Below are 17,831 nucleotides of genomic sequence, written 5' to 3' on the forward strand. Positions count from 1 at the left end.
GTTGCTAAGAGTCAGACATGACTGAGCGACTTCACTTTCACTTTTCACTTTCATGCATTGGAGAAGGAAATGGCAACCCACTCCAGTACTCTTGCCTGGAGAATCCCAGGGACGGGGGAGCCTGGTAGGCTGCCGTCCATGGCGTCACACAGAGTCGGACACGACTAAAGTGACCTAGCAGCAGCAGCAGCAGCAGCATGGCCCTAAGAACACTTCTAGGTTCCCATCCAGAGTGTGTTATATGAGAAACTGAAAAAAAAAAATACAGTAATCCAAATCAATATTTTAAAATTTCACAGCTCAGTATTTCATTCTAGTTCTTATAGATATAAAATGAGTGTGGTATGCCCAGCAGTTTGGCATGTACAAAAATAAATAACTCCAGGCAACGATTCCATATTGCTGTTATATATTTATGTTGACATTTCCTGTGCTTTCTTGATATTATGGTCTCTAAGTGGGTTATTTCTGTTGTACACAGTGAAAAAAATTCTCAAAAATTAGTTATCAGTTTCAATGGCTTTTGATGGAAAATTAGGAAACAGCTTTAAAACTAGAAGAATATAGACCCGGGGACTATGGGAGCTCAGTAATCTCCATTACTCTTTTTTTTCTCTTAGTTACTTTTACTCAGAAAAATGCACTGATCCACATAGTCCATTAGTACAGGGAGAACTGAGAAGAAAGGGAACAGAGGCTGATCTGCTCGATCTGCCAGCTCAACTCTGACACCCTCCCACGGAAATTCTTGAATACTAGTTCTAACATTAGCGTTAGGACCATTAGATACATCACACGGTCCTTTTGTTCCTTGCCTATAAATTATGGCTTAGCAGTGGAACTTCTGTAAAATATAATCATATATAGAATCTTAACACATACAAAAAAGAAAAAGAGGGATTGCTCTGTCTCAGCAGGGAGCCTAGAGCCGGCCTCCCCAGGTGGCCCTCTCCCAGACAGCTTCCATCCCCAATACAAAGCTCCAGTGAGTCCTGAGGCATTTCCGAGAAGCCCCAATGAACCCGCTGTGTTCATTTAGACAAATTGAGAGTCTCTTTTTATATGATGACCATAAAGTAAACTATAGCACAACAATGATCAGAGTGAAGGCTGAGCTGCTGCTGCTGTCGCTTCAGTCGTGTCCGAAGGCTGAGCAGACAGTGAAATAAAAATGCCTTTTGCCAGAGGAGTGAAGAGTGTCATCTTTTAAAATTAATACTTATTGAGAGAGTAATAAAAACCATTGCAGGATTCCTCCAAGGCCTGATTCTCTTCTTCCCTTGTACAGTTGCACACCTGTTCATATGTATCTCAATACGCAGATAAGTCAAACAGATAGAGAATGTCCCCCACCAAGAAGTGTTTCCCAAAGACAGAAATGAGTGTTGGTAGAAACTCACCTCTTCCTGGAAGAGATTCTGCCTATTCTTCAGAGCTCGTAATCTGTTCTGCTTATCTTCATGCTCTAAATGCTCATCTGGTGGGTGGAAGTAGCCAATAAGGTCCTGCAGACTCAGACTTACAGACTCTATAGGTAAGTCTACTGTGGAAGCTTTCACCTTTTTGCTGAGAGCATCAAGGCCCCTAAAATAAATAACAAATATTTCTCCACATCAGTGAACCACAATTTTATTACTTTTTAATCTATAGATGACTGAAGCTTTACTTTCTCTCCTTATATGCCTGTAAAAGGAACAGTAAGAAAGGCCCTATGTTCTGCTTAGTTGCTGTCATGTCTGATTCTTTTGAGACCCCATGGACTATAGCCTGCCAGGCTCGCCTGTCCATGGAATTCTTCAGGCAAGAATACTGGAGTGGGTTACCATGCCCACCTCCATGGGATCTTTCCAACCCAAGAATCAAACCCAGGTCTCCCACATTGCAGGTGGATTCTTTACCATCTCAGCTACCAGAAAAGCCCTAGAAAGGCCCTAGTTTTTCTCAAACAAAAATAATATTTTTTAATTAGAAATGTTATATTCTATCAAGTATATATAATGCTATGTTAAAGGCACCAGTATCAAGAAAAACTCATTTAGAAGAAAATCTAAAGGATCTGGATAACTGATACCTACAAAACCATAGTCTAAATAATTAGAAACCAGTTGATTTTCATTTTAAAGCATAACATACTTTAAGTATTGAGATGCAATTTCCCAGGTTTCTAATTCTGAAATTTACTTGTTTTTGGCATAGGAACTGTTTACTGCTATCCCATCACTAATACTCACTGTCATCCTGCCCAATTTCTGCCAATTTAAAATTTATCCTCATGATAAAAAATTAGAAAATTCACTCAATCAGAAAACAAAATATTAACATGCTTTTCCATCGTCTGAAAGAGATGTATTTTAAAAGTAGGATAAGAAACAGCATCAAGTTGTATTTTCTAGACTTTGAAAAAAATATGACTGCAATTTAAATGTGATAATTTGCTGTGCTTTGAGACTCTGAATTTAAAACTAATAGCTGTGTATGTATCCTAAAAGAATTTTAAACAATAGTGTTTATAAATAAAAAGTATTTCAAAATACAATGCTTAGTAAAAGAATACCCAACAGCTAGCATAAAGAATGGAGAAGGCAATGGCACCCCACTCCAGTACTGTTGCCCGAAAAATCCCATGGATGGAGGAGCCTGGTAGGCTGCAGTCCATGGGGTCACCAAGAGTCAGACACAACTGAGCGACTTCACTTTCACTTTCCACTTTCATGCATTGTAGAAGGAAATGGCAACCCACTCCAGTGTTCTTGCCTGGAGAATCCCATGGACGGAGAAGCCTGGTAGGCTGCAGTCCATGGGGTCGCACAGAGTTGGACACGACTGAAGCGACTTAGCAGTAGCAGCAGCATAAAGAATGGGAGAATGCCTATACTATAGTTGATACAGCAATATTCATATTGGTCATGAGAAAACTTGATGCATAAAAATATTACACTTCCTTTCCTGCCCTCTGCATTAGCAAAACTATAAGACAATATTTTATTCCAAGGAAATATGTCTTTTGAGTTATCTGACTGTAGTGCAATTTATATTAAAAAAAAAAAATTGTTGGTTCAGTCACCAAGTCATGTCTGACTCCTAGTGACCTCATGGACTATAGCACGCCTGGCTTCTCTGTCCTCCACTATCTCCCAAAGTGAAAGTGTTAGTCACTAAGTCATGTCCAGTTGTTTGCAATCCCAGGGACTATAGCCTATAAGGCTCCTCTGTCCATAGGAGTCTATAGGCAAGAATACTGTAGTGGGTAGCCATTTCTGTCTCCATGGGATCTTCTGACCCAGGATTTCAACCTGGGTCTCTTACATTAGCAGGCAGATTCTTTACCCTCTGAGTCACACAGAATTACCACTATCTTCCATGGTTTGCTCAAATTCATGTCCATTTAGTCAGTGATGGTATATAACCATCTTATCCTCTACCTCCCCTTTTTCCTTTTGCCTTCAATCTTTCAATCATTAGGGTCTTTGCTCTTCACATCAGGCGGCCTAAGTATTAAAGCTTCAGCTTTACCATCAATACTTCCAATAAATATTCAGGGTTGATTTCCTTTTGCAATGACTGGTTTGATCTCCTAGGAGTAAAAGGGACTCTCAAGAGTCTTCTCCAGCATCACAGTTCGAAAGCATCAATTCTTTGGCACTCAGCCTTCTTCACAATCCAACTCTCACATCCTTACATGACTACTGGAAAAATCATACCTATGACTATACAGACATTTGTGGGCAAAGTGATGTCTCTGCTTATTAATAAACTGTCCAAGTTTATCATTGCTTTCCTTCCAAGAAGCAAATGTCACAGCTACAGTCAACATCCACAGTGATTTTGGAGCCCCCCAAAATAAAATATGTCACTGCTGCAACTTTTTTCCCTTCTATTTTCCGTGAAGTGATGGGACCAGATGTCTGATCTTAAGTTTTTTGAATGCTGTTTCAAGCCAGCTTTTCCACTCTCCTCTTTCACCCTCGTCAAGGGGCTCTTTGTCCCTCTTCACTTTCTGCCATTAGAGTGGTATCATCTGCATATCTGAGGTTGCTGATATTTCTCCCATCAATCTTGAGTCCTGCTTGTGATTCACCCAGTCTAGCATTTCACATGATGTACTCTGCATATAAATTAAATAAGCCAGGTAACAATATACAGCTTTGTTGTACTGTTTTCTCAGTTTTGAACCAGTCAGTAGTTCATACCCACTTCTAACTGTTGTATCTTGACCTATATATAGGTTTCTCTGAAGACAGGTAAGGTGGGGTCTGATACTCATATCTTTAAGAATTTTCCACAGTTTGTTGTGATTTACACAGTCAAAGGCTTTAACAAAGTCAGTGAAGCCAAATTCGATGTTTTTCTGGAATTTCCTTGCTTTCTCAGTGACACAACAAACAGTAATTTGACCACTGGTTCCTCTGCCTATTTGAAACTCAGTTTGTACATCTGGAAGTTCTCAGTTCACGTACTGCTGAAGACTTGCTTGAAGGATTTTGAGTATAATCTTGCTAGCATGTGAAATGAGCGCAATTGTGTGGTAATTTGAACATTCTTTGGCATTACCTTTCTTTGGGAATGGAATTAAAAGTGACCTTTTCCAATCCTGTGGCCACTGCTGTTTTCCAAATTTGCTGACATGTTGAATGCAGCACTTTAATAACATCGCCCTTTAGGATTTTAAATCGCTCATCTAGAATTTCATCACCTGCACTAGCTGTGGTTGTAGTAATGTTTCCTAAGGCCCACTTGACTTCACAATCCAGGATGTCTGGCTCTAATTGACTGACCACACCATCGTGGTTTTCTGAGTCATTAAGATCTTTTTTGTATAGTTCTTCTGTATATTTTTGCCAATTCTTCTTAACTTCTTTTGCTTCTGTTAGCTCCTTACCATTACTGTCCTTTATTGTGCCCATCCTTGCATGAAATATTCCCTTAATATCTCCAATTTTCTTGAAGAGGTCTCTAGTCTTTCCCATTGTATTGTTTTCCCCTATTTCTTTGCATAGTTCACTTAAGAAGGACGTCTCATCTCTCCTTGCTATCCTCTGGAACTCTGCATTCAAATGGGATTATCTTTCCTTTTCTTACTTGTCTTTTGCTTCTCTTCATTGCTCAGCTATTTGTGAAGCCTCCTCAGACAACCACTTTGCCTTCTTGGGTTTCTTTTTCCTCGAGATGATTTTGGTCACTGCCTCCTGTACAAGGTTAAGAACCCCTGTGCACAGTTCTTCAGATACTCTGTCTACCAGATCTAATCCCTTGAATCTGTTCATCACCTCCACTGTATAATCACGAGGGATTTGATTTAGGTCATACCTGAATGGCCCAGTAGTTTTCCCTACCTTTCTTCAATTTAAGCCTGAATTTTGTAATAAGAAGCATCTTTGTAACCAAAGATGGAGAAGCCCTATACAGTCAGTAAAAACAAGATCTGGGACTATGACTCAGATCATGAGCTCCTTAAAAAAAGTAGAAAAAAAATGTTTTAAAAAAAATTTGAACTTACGATGCTCAAAACATAATTTTAAATATATCATCATTTACCCTAAATATTATTTTGGAATATTTGACTTCAACCTTATAAACAGCTAAAATAGTTAAACTGCATGACTATCCTAAAGTTTCTATCTGAACTTCCAAATCAGATACATCAATGAAATTCATCTATTACCTTGTCTTGTTATCTCTGTAAGTTCTTTCTATGCTAAAAAAGCAACAGAAATGACTTGGCAGGAGAAATTTTTTTCTCCCTTTTTAAAATGAACACATATATACAATGAAATATTGCTGTTTTAACCATTTTAACCCACTAATTCTAGTTGAATGATAAATATAACAAAGTCAAATTCAAATCTCACCTACAAATGTAAATAAAATTCAAAAATAACTCAAATATAATATCTACATTTTCAAATTTAAAGGGAAATAATAGTAAATGTCAGTTTTTAGATTATTAGGTTGAATATATCTGCTACAAAAAATGTAATCAATTAATTGCTTTCTAGGAGAAACTTGTCAGAAAATGCTGTCCAAGACTCTTAAAATTGTTAATGATGCAAAGTTTTAGAACTTCTATCCAATATAAGGATGCTTTTCATCTTAATTTATCAAGGACAAAAGAAAAAAAAAAAAAAAAAAAAAAACTAGGGGAAACCAAAGGTGGGAGAATCACATTATGTCAAAACAAAAACCAAAGTTATGAATTCCGTCCCTACATTTCATAACTTAAAGATTAAACCATATTACAAACAGATTTATCCCTTGTCCCACAGGGAATTAATACACTTAAAAAAAATAGTCCAGAAGAATAGAATACATTCCCCTGTACACAGAAACAAATGCACACGTCCACCCTCACAAACACTCCGCGACCACTACCTTAACCTTGGTGACAGAGACCAGAATGATCACAGAAAATACACTACATTAGAAAAACACAAATGTATAAACACAAAATAGATTTTGACTTTCACTCTACAAAATAAAAAAGGTCTGTTTACATATTTTACGTAAGGCTTTTAATACTATATGAATCTATATTAATACAATGAATATCTAAAAAATTACCTTGAAAAATATCTGAATATTGTACAGATATTGCAGTTTTAAATATTTTTGGTGATTTTTATGGAGAAGGCCACCCCACTCCAGTACTCTTGCCTGGAAAATCCCATGGACAGAGGAGCCTGGTAGGCTGAAGTCCATGGGGTCATGAAGAGTCGGACACGACTAAGCGACTTCACTTTCACTTTTCACTTTCATGCATTGGAGAAGGAAATGGCAACCCACTCCAGTGTTCTTGCCTGGAGAATCCCAGGGACGGGGGAGCCTGGTGGGCTGCCATCTATGGGGTCGCACAGAGTCAGACACGACTGAAGTGACTTAGCAGCAGCAGCAGCAGCAGTGATTTTATGAATGTGATAGAAGGATCAAATTATATTACTTAACATAAACATACCCTTTACAATTTCTATAATCATGTAAAATTTTTCCGTTTCTAAGGGATATTAAAGAAGCTAAATTAAATTATATCAGGCTACATTAAAGCTATATAAATTCAGGAATTCAAATAATTCAGTAATATTAACAAGCACATAAATAAATCTATATATACAGATATACATATATAGACATGATGAACAATATAACCAGCAGGTAAATATTCCAGAAAGAAGAGGGGGAAAAAAGCTAAATTAAATTTTAATTTTAAAAAAAAGTGAATACACAATTAAGGTTAGGTAAGTGTAAAAAAGAGGGAAACAGACTCATCCTGTTCATCCATGGCACCTGTTACATGATCACAGTAGAGAGAAATTTTAAAAGGAGATGCTGGGTAACTCAGGAAAAGACAGTAGCTTAGTGATAGGCTTGTGGTGAGACATCAAAAGGAGAATAAATATAAATACAGAAGTAGAAAATATTAGACTACATTTGCCAGAGGAAACATGGAATCTCATCCTGAAGTAAGAATTATATGTGTCAACTTTTGAATTACTTTTGGACAAGATAAAGTGAACAGGGACAGCATTTACTCTCTTCTAAAACAATTCCTCCCTCCCTCCACCCACCAAGAAATACCAGACAAAATATTTGGGGAAGAACACATTTCAAGACACTGAAAATCAAGATACAAAGGATAGATAGGGTAACAACCAAGGTGAGCTGTACAACTGTTTCAGTTTGCCTTAGAAGAATTTCTAAGCGAAGATGTAGGTAGATAAGGGAACCCAAGTGAGGCACAGAAGACTCGCTGAGTTGAGGAGACATTCCTGAGAGTCTGGCATACCAAGGCGGCTAGAGTTTGCAGGACACAGTACCAGAGCGGAGACAGCTTTACAAGAGCGGACTCTAGAGGACTAAAGAGGATCCCTTTCAAATATTCAGCCGACTACTGATCAACATGTACACATGAGAAAACTGCCTTCAGCAGGGAACAGAATCCCCCAAAATGATTAGAGATCAACCCTTACACAGGTTCTGAAGTCAACCTCCTTCCATCAGCCAGACTAGAAGTTCTCACAATTCATGGGGCACCAAGCTGAGGATACAGATAGGCTTGCTTCAATAGCAGAGAATAACTAGCCCTAGATTCAACCCTGCTCTGCTCCACCCCCAAAATTCAAAAAGCAAATTCCAGAAGAATCAAACTTGACTGAGTAACTTAACTGCCTCCCAGAAAAATCTTAAAAACATTGACAGGAAGACAAAAATATACAGTACCCAACAAATTTACAATGTCTGACAACCAAACAAAAATGACCAGATACATAAAGCCTAAAAGATAATCATCAGTAAAAAGAAAAATCAATGAACCAAAAAAACTCAAGAATATTATACCCAAGGGGAAAAAACCACTTAAAATAAGAACATTTCAGAAACAAGTACAGTGGCCAAAAGTGCTCATCTCCAACTGACCTGCACCAAAAGAAATGTAAAAAGAAGAACTTTGGGAATAAAGATAAACTACCTAAAGGAAATGCAAATCCTCAATAAAATAATGAAGACAAAACAACTGAAATGGTAACTCTGGGCAAAAATTGTTAAATGTTTTTGTGTGTATTTAAATCTCTTTAAAAAATATAACCTTAAATAAAAATTATAAAAATGTAGTTTGGGGTTTATAATATCAATAAAAGCCAAATGTATGACAAAAACGTAACAAAGACTGGGAGAGAAGTATTCTATTGAAATGTTCTTGCATTATTCATAGAGATAAAATGACTTGAAATTACAAGTTAATGACATGTGCTAAAAATCTTAAGCAACCATGAAAATGACAAAACATTATAACTAATAAGCCAATAAAAACAAGATTAAGATAGAATTGCAGAAAATATTCAAACAACACAAAAGAAGGCAGGAAAAAAAGGAAAAGAGACAAAGATCACATAGGGCAATACAAAAGGAATAATAAGATGGCAAACAAAACTATATATCAGTAATCATACAAATATAAATGGACTAAATTTTACAGTTAAAAGGAAGTGATTGTCAAAGTGGATAATAATTCAAGACGTAACTACATACTGCATAACAGAAATGCCCTTTAAAGATGCAAATTAGTTAAAAGTAAAAGTTCTTTAAAAATTATACAATGCCAACACCAAGAAAAGCAAGAAAGCAGGAGTTCAATATTAACATCATACAAATTTGATGTCATAGAAATATCAGGGATTTTAAAAAGGTAATTTCATAATAAAGGCAGCAGTTTATTATATTCTAAATTTTTATGAATCTAACAACAGAGCTTCAAAATACATGAAGAAAAAAAAACAGAACTGCAAGGAAGAAGTAGAACGATCCAATTATAGTCAAAAATTTCAATACCCTTCTCTCAAAAATGAATAGAACATACACACTGAAAATCAGTAAGGAAACAGACAATCTAAACAACATTATCCAGAGAAGGCAATGGCACCCCACTCCAGTACTCTTGCCTGGAAAATCCCATGGACGGAGGAGCCTGGCAGGCTGCAGTCCACGGGGTCCCTGAGGGTCGGACACGACTGAGCGACTTCACTTTCACTTTTCAATTTCATGCACTGGAGAAGGAAATGGCAACCCACTGCAGTGTTCTTGCCTGGAGAATCCCAGGGACGGGGGAGCCTGGTGGGCTGCCGTCTATGGGGTCGCACAGAGTCGGACACGACTGAAGCGACTTAGCAGCAGCAGCAGCAAACAACATTATCAACCAGCTAGATCAAATGGACACTTGTTAGTACTCTACTCAATAAAAGGAGAATGGGCACATGGAACATTAATTTCCCGTTGCACACAGAATACTCAGCAAGACTGAACATTTCCTCAGAGAGCAACTAACAGCAAACATTATGAAAATGTCTGAAAGGACTTGTGACTGAGTTGATTCGTATGATCTTGGTTACAAAGCTAACAAAAGAGGGATCCATTCTTAGACTGAGTTATAACACTGTTCCTGGTTCAGTAACAGTGAGCGATATAATTTTTTCAGGTTGAATTGGAGTAGTCATGCCTGCCTCTACATCAACCCCTGCACATCCTCCAGTGTACCTAAACCATCTCTAGATTACTTAGGACACACATTACAATGTAAATACTATGTAAATAGCTCCAGCCTGCAGCAAATTCAAGTTTTGCTTTTTGGAACTTCCTGGGCCATAAGTCACATCTGGATAAATTTAAAAGCACTCAGTCTTTTAAGTATGTTTTCTGACCCCAAAGATATTAAATTAGAAATCAGTAACAGAAGGATCTTTGGAAAATCCCAAATATGTGGAAGAGGAGGGCATGGCAACCCACTTCAGTATTCTTGCCTGGAGAATCCCCATGGACAGAGGAGGCTGGCAGGCTACAGTCTATGGGGTCGCAAAGAGTCGGACATGACTGAGCAGCTAAGCACAACCTAAATATCTGAATACTAAACAACCTATTGGTCAAAGAAGCAATTAAAAGAAAAATTAAACACAGCACAACAAAAAGTGACAGGGAACAATAAGGACAGATATTTTATCACTAAAGGACATAGGAAAGGTGTCAAATTAATGATATCAGCCTTCATCTTCTGAAACCAAAAAAAAGAAGAGCAAATTAAACCCAAGGGAAACAAAAAAGAAAGCTTACAGATCAGACTGGGAATGAGATAATCTTTTTAACTGATTATCCCTCCCTCAATTCCAGGATCTCCCTCAGATATCAAAATCTATGCTCAAGTCACGTATATAATAATAGTATAGTATGGGAGGGATTGGGGGCAGGAGGAGAAGGGGACGACAGAGGATGAGATGGCTGGATGGCATCACTGACTTGATGGACGTGAGTCTGAGTGAACTCCAGGAGTTGGTGATGGACAGGGAGGCCTGGCGTGCTGCAATTCATGGGGCCGCAAAGAGTCGGACACAACTGAGCGACTGAACTGAACTGAACTGAACTGATGGGTTTCCTGGTGGCTCAGAAGATAAGAATCCACCTGCAATGCAGGAGGCCCAGGTTCAATCCCTGCATTGGGAAGATCCCCTAGAGAAGGAAATGGCTACCCGCTTCAGTATTCTTGACTGGAGATTCCAATGGACAGCGGAGTCTAGTGGGCTACAGTCCATGGGGTCACAAAGAGTTGGGTATGACTAAGCGACTGAGTATGTGTGTGTGTGTGTGCGTGCATGAGCATACACACATATAATTATTACTAAAAAATATTGAGTATAGTCCCCTGAACTATCCAGTAGGTCCTACTTCTTTATTTTAAATACAGTAGTGTGTTTTTGTTCATCCCAAACTCCTAATTAATTGCTCCTGTCCTCTTTCACTTTTGGTAGTCGTAAGTTTGTTTCTATGTCTATGGATCTATTTCTGTTTGGACATTAAGTATATGTCTGTCTTAAAAAAAAAAAGATTCCACATATAAGTGAAATTTCACTTTCATATAACCTATTAATATTCTTCTGTATGCTTTAAATCATCTCTAGATTACCTACATAATACTATGTAAATAATTGTAAATACAATATAATGTTATGCAAATAGTTGCCATCATGCTTCACATTCAAGTTTTGCTTTTTGAAACACTCCGGAATTTTTTCCTAATATTTTTGATCCATGGTTGGTTGAATCTATAGATGCAAAATCCTTGGATATAGAGAACTATCTAAAGTTAAATATGGGTTATATAACTAACCTATTTTATCAAGAGAAGTCTAATGAATGAATTTCATTCAAATAACCCAAATAAAAACTGAATTTTATTATGAAGCAGCAAATACTTGGTAAGTACTTTTGCCACAGAACCCAAATTTCGCATGTTTGGTTCTCTAATCAATTAAGCAAGAATTAAGATTCTAAAATTAATCTTCCATATCACAGGTTCTTTAAAAAAAAATATGAGTACTCTTGAGCAAAGAACAAATGTGTGAAAGTCAATCACATCCAAGATGAATTATCCTATCTTGATCAACATAGAAAACGTCACTTAAGGCATAGCATCACTACATTAAGTCTGAACACTGATACAGCAACTTTCTGACCAAATATACTTTAAAACAAATAATTTTTTTCTGTTATTAAGCTAGCTCTTTCTTGCCAAATGGAATCTCAACAGTGCCTCTGAAAACACCACACAAGTCACACTGTAATAAAAACCTCTACAGTTGAAGAAGTCAGTACTGATGGATAGACTACACAGAAAATAGGCTATTTTAAAGATTTATGGTTATTTTCTTCAATAGAACTGATTGGGCAGTATTAAAGAAGAACTATGGAAAGAACAAGATGGAAAAAGTCTAAGTAAAATTGATCCTAAATAAGTTACAATTTCACAGTTAAAGTGTTGTTATAAAAAATAAGAATCTGATGATGCATACTCCAGCAAGCATTACTCCATCTGAAAAGGGTTAGGATTTATATGAGACAGAGAATTGAGATAAATACTAGGGATATGATGAAGCTGAATGCTGTGCACATGCTTTGATTTCATGAAAGTATGCACAGAATGCATACACAGTGCAATGGTTTATAAAAGAAGCAGAAAATAATTAACATTCATATAACCTTAGGTGGTAAAGGTCTTTTATATGCTGTAAAACCAAGACATGATTTATTGAGCAAACCATGATGGAAAAAGCACTTTAAGATCTTTTCCAAACCAAAAAAATGGAGAAATATTTACAATTTATATAGGAAATTAATATCTCTAACACAGAAAAAGCTCATAATGGCCTAATACAAATATTATCAAATAATAGGGCAAATCACAAAGAAAAAATAAATGAAGAAACCTGGCCAAAAATTATGAGGTATACTCACTGTTTTTTTAACAATTTGCACTTATGTGCAAATTGTTAAAAAACTAAATATCATTGTAAATAAATATGTGGAGAAGGAAATGGCAACCCACTCCAGTATTCTTGCCTGGGAAATCCCATGGACAGAGGAGCCTGGTGGGCTGCAGTGCATGGTGTCTTAAAGAGTTGGACATGACTGAGTGACAAACACTAACAAATAAATATGTATATACTATAAATATATACATGCGCACATGCACGTTCAGTTGCTTCAGTCATGTCTGACTCTGCGATCCTACGGTCTGTAGCTCTCCAGGCTCCTTTGTCCATGGGGATTCTGCATGTAAAAACTGGAATGACTTGCCGTTTCCTCCTCCAACGATCTTTCCGATTCAGGGAACAAACCTGTATCTCATGTTTCCTGCATCGGCAGGTGGGTTCTTTACCACCTGTGCCACTTGAGAAGAGCTTATACACATATATATCAGTTTTTCCCATCTTTAAATTGGCAAGTGTAAAAACAGATATAATACCTATCACCAACCAGAGTATATCTTGGGATAAGGTTCCCAGAAAACACTCTGGACACAAGTTAGACTTACTTTTGTAGATATGCAATTGTTTCCATTATTACATGGGAAAACTTATTTATTACAAGAATCACTTTAAAAAAAGTTCAAAATTCACAAAGTATCTAGGCAGTACCACTCTCAGTGTGAAAGAGCTAGCACAAGGGTATGTTATAGAATAATTCTCACATACAGCTAACAATTATAAGTTACATATACAATTCCTAAAACCACAGTCGTTTCTTAAAAAATCATTTAAAGGAAATATACTCAATACTCTATAATAATCTATAAGGGAACAGAATTTGAAAAAGCACAGATATATGAATATGTATAACTAAGTCACTTGGCTGTATACGTGAAACTAACGCATTGTAAATCAACTATATTCCAATTTAAAAAAGAAAAACACAAAATTATCTATCTAGCATTTCCTAATGTGTTCAGCAGAATTGCCAAACTGTATGAGATTTACCAACATAATATGTTTTAGAATTGTTTATTTGTAATATGAAAATGAAACTGAAATAAAGTATCAAGCAATCACAACAAAGAAGGAAAATGTACCTAATAAATCTATTAAAAAGGAAGACTGTGCTCCGGATGACACGTGCTGTCCGAGATTCTTCATGCTGAGATCTGGATAAATTTAGGCCATCATCCATGTGTCCTTCATGATGCATAATAGCCTGCATGAAAACAAAAATAACTCCATTACTCCCAACATCCTTTTTTCAAATGGGTGTTAGGAAGATGTGCACTCAAAAAGGTGAGCCGTGACAATAAACAGAGTCTAAAGACAGGTGAAACAGGCTGTACGCAGTCATGGTCAGGTAAAGTGATATGCACATGTTCCTGTACAAATTCATCCTTCAATATATTTATTCAGTTGTTGCTTTAAAGATGAATCAATTGTTGTTTAAACACAAATCAATAAATGTATTGATTTGAAAAACAAATATTAGAGTGCTTTCACATATCTGTATTCAATAATTCATCCACAGTCTAAACAAACTCTGAACAAAGAAGCAAAGGAAAACATTACATGGAATACCAGTTATACAGTAATTCTGAACATAGCAGGGTTAATTTATCAGCACTGAGCAATGCTTCTACGGAGAAGGCAATGGCACCTCACTCCAGTACTCTTGCCTGGAAAATCCCATGGATGGAGGAGCCTGGTAGGCTGCAGTCCATGGGGTCGCTAAGAGTCGGACACGACTGAGCGACTTTACTTTCATTTTTTACTTTCATGCATTGGAGAAGGAAATGGCAACCTACTCCAATATTCTTGCCTGGAGAATCCCAGGAATGGGGGAGCCTGGTGGGCTGCCGTCTATGGGGTCGCACAGAGTCAGACACGACTGAAGTGACTAAGCAGTAGCAATGCTTCTAAGGTATCTCAGTTCTTTTAAAAAATGTATTTTATTGTATTATTTCTTTTGTTAGGCTTTATATTTCTGAATATACAACATAAAGAGATAATTGAACAGCTGAATGAATTTTACAAAGTGCAACAACTGTGTAACACCCAATCAAGAAAGAGAATGTTACAGCACCTTAAAACCTCCTCTAGTGTTCACTTCCTGTCCCTGTTTTCCAAGGTATTTCCCATCTTCAGGACTTTCAACAGCAAAGATCACTTGTGTACTGTATGTAAATGGAACCATCGTGCCTAACTCCCTTCAGGCAACACCAACAGCAAAAAGTCTTCAGAACATTTAACCAGATAAACCGAACGAAAATTAGCAACTAAAACTAATATCACAAACTACCTAAAAAGCAATGTAAAGAGGATTTTCCCTATACCAAAATCAATGAGACAGAGATTCAGTCTTTTTTTCTATTCAAAGTTTTTTTTTCTTTTTGCCATTCCACAGAACATCTGGGATCTTAGACTAAACCAAACTGGGTTTAGTCTATGAATATAAGGATTCTTAAGTATTGTGATGTCTTCTACCAGATATTGAACCTTTGCCCCCTTACAGTGGAAACTGGGAATCTTAACCACTGAACCATCAGGGAAGTCCCAAAGTCAATTCCAAACCTTAAATGCATTCACTGACAAAGAAAAAATGACCATAATGAAGCAATGTATTACTCTTTTTAAGACTCTAAAAAACAAACAAACAAAATTAAAAAGAGGAATTAAATAAGATAAAAAAAGAATTTAATGAACTAGAAAGAAAATGATATAGTAGGTAAGGATGAATAAACCCCAAATGTTTATTTTTTGAGAAGATAAATGAAAGAGATTAACCTCTCACAAAGCAAGCCAAAGATAAAATTGAAAGAAAGAAATAAACACAGGAAATATGATATAAGATACAAAAGACATTAAAATTATAAAATATAATAAATCAATGCCGTATGAGACTTAATGCCCCCTCCAATTTTTTTTTAAGAACATAACTGACTACCCCAGAGGACATGGATGACTTTCTAGCAAATTTAAAAAATCATCAAAAGGCATATCCTTAATGTAGAAAATTTGATGATATCAACTTATTTAACAGAGATGGGAAAGGAAATTTAAGATCCAATATTTAAAAGATCATAGGACTAGACAATTTCACAAGTGAGCTCTAATGAACCTTCAAAGAAAACATATTCTTTAAATAGTAAACTAGTAAGTGAACAATGACTGCTGCCTATCTTTACAGTCTGTCACCTATGAAAGGTCTATATTTTCTAATGGTTGAAAAAAGACAAAGGAAAGAATACTTTGCAAAATTTGAAAATTGTTAGAATTTCAAATTTCAATATCCATAAACAAAGAAAAATTAATGCATAAATTTATCAAATGAATATATGTGGCAATTCTATGTAAGTTCTAAAATAAAATATAAGTAGAAACCAATAAGATTTAAGAAGAAGAATAAACTAGGCCAACCTGGGTTTAGTCTATGAATATAAGGATTCTTAAATATTGTGATGTCTATTCACTTATTTATCAACAAAGTAAAAGACACTAAAGCATGATTTTTATCTCCCTTCAACTGATAAAATTTAGCAATCATATCTAATTTTATTAAGTCAGATAAAGTGAAATAGCAGAATATTATTTAAGTATATAAACTAGTTTAATTGTCTACAGGATGCAAGAAGGCATAACTTCAGTGAAAGAGGAGTGAAAATTCACAATCAGAAGTCATACTGAGATGAACAACCAGAATAGATGAAATGACAGCAAGCTGAGATAAGCGTGACTTGGGTGTGATAATGAAAAACACAAAAAAAACTAAAATTTCAACCCTTTCATGGTTCACAGCCTTGTGTGGCGAAGGGGCTATGTAACTCAATGAAGCTATGAGCCACGCCCCACGCAGGGACACCCAAAAGCGATGGATCAAAGTGGAGAGTGCTGATAAAACACGGTCTCCTGGAGGAGGAAAGGCAACCTGCTTCGGTATTCTATCCAGAGGAGCCTGGCAGGCCATACAGTTCATGGGGTCGAAAAAAGTCAAACAGGACTGAGCAACTAAACGACAACAACAAAGCAACATCTAAAACTGCTCACCATACAAAAACCAGAGAGCTTCTCAGGGTGGGACTGGACCTCTAGCATGTAAATAACATAGCAAGTGGCTGAGAGTGTTAGCTACTTGTTTTGGTCTTGCATTTGTAGTTTTCAGTCATTAAGAATGACTGCCATAGACAGTGTTTTTGTACATTCTTACCTTACGTTGTATGGATCCCATTCTCACCGATTTCACATCCACAGACTGGTAAGTCAGCCACAAGCCTGTATTGATATGCTGTATATAACATACTGAGTCTCCATATTTTATTTCAGAGGTTCCCATGCCATCAACTTCTTTTCTCACTCCTACATCCAATTTTTCCTGAGAGAGGAAAAAAAAAAGATAAGCAAAGGCTTTTAAAAAATATGGGTTTAATATCAAAAGAACTTTGCCTTGTTGTAAATCATGTCCCTTGAAAAATGTAGCCCTCTGAAATGATAATGGTCAAATGTTCTATTGTAGCAGTTAAATCTCTAATGGAAACTGAGTAGGAGATTGCAAGGATAAATAACATACTCCTGAATTATTCATACGGGTAGAAAATTATTTCGGCCATAACACAAAATTTTATATTGCTTCATGGCAAACTCCAAACTGGAGACCTTAAAATCAGTAATTTAGGTTTCATATTCTTTCTAGATTATTATTTTTATGATTGATGACTAAGAGTATAGGTTGGGGGGATAGAAAATTCAATTTTGAGCCTAATCTCTGCCACTTAGTACCTCTAAAGTCTTAGGATAACTTAATTAAACCTTTTAAGCCTCTGTTTTCTCATCTGTAAATAAAGCTAACAAGAGAACCTCCCCCACAGTATCAGAAAAAAATGAGATAATGAATGCAACACTTTCAGCACAGAATCTGTGATAAAATAAACACTTTAATAAACTTTCAGGATTTTGACCATGAATCTGTTATTTATAATGGTAATGATTAATTTTGTTTTAATGAGGGTGTTAGGAATAATGATGATTTCTTTCAAACACTAATCAAGG

The 17,831-nt window shown here is 36.4% G+C and overlaps 1 protein-coding gene across 1 annotated transcript in view; it reads right to left on the reverse strand.

The window, feature by feature from the left end:
* RYR2 (ryanodine receptor 2) overlaps positions 1-17,831 on the reverse strand; it is an 819,609-nt gene that overhangs the window by 404,697 nt on the left and 397,081 nt on the right. The window contains exons 13-15 of the mRNA XM_070364567.1: positions 16,993-17,157; positions 13,880-14,001; positions 1,401-1,584 (exon numbers count right to left, since the gene is read on the reverse strand). Of these exons, the coding sequence (XP_070220668.1) occupies positions 1,401-1,584; positions 13,880-14,001; positions 16,993-17,157 (471 nt within the window). The remainder of the gene's footprint in view (positions 1-1,400; positions 1,585-13,879; positions 14,002-16,992; positions 17,158-17,831) is intronic.

Source organism: Bos mutus, chromosome 28 (assembly GCF_027580195.1).
Source record: "Bos mutus isolate GX-2022 chromosome 28, NWIPB_WYAK_1.1, whole genome shotgun sequence".
Taxonomy (NCBI): domain Eukaryota; kingdom Metazoa; phylum Chordata; class Mammalia; order Artiodactyla; family Bovidae; genus Bos; species Bos mutus.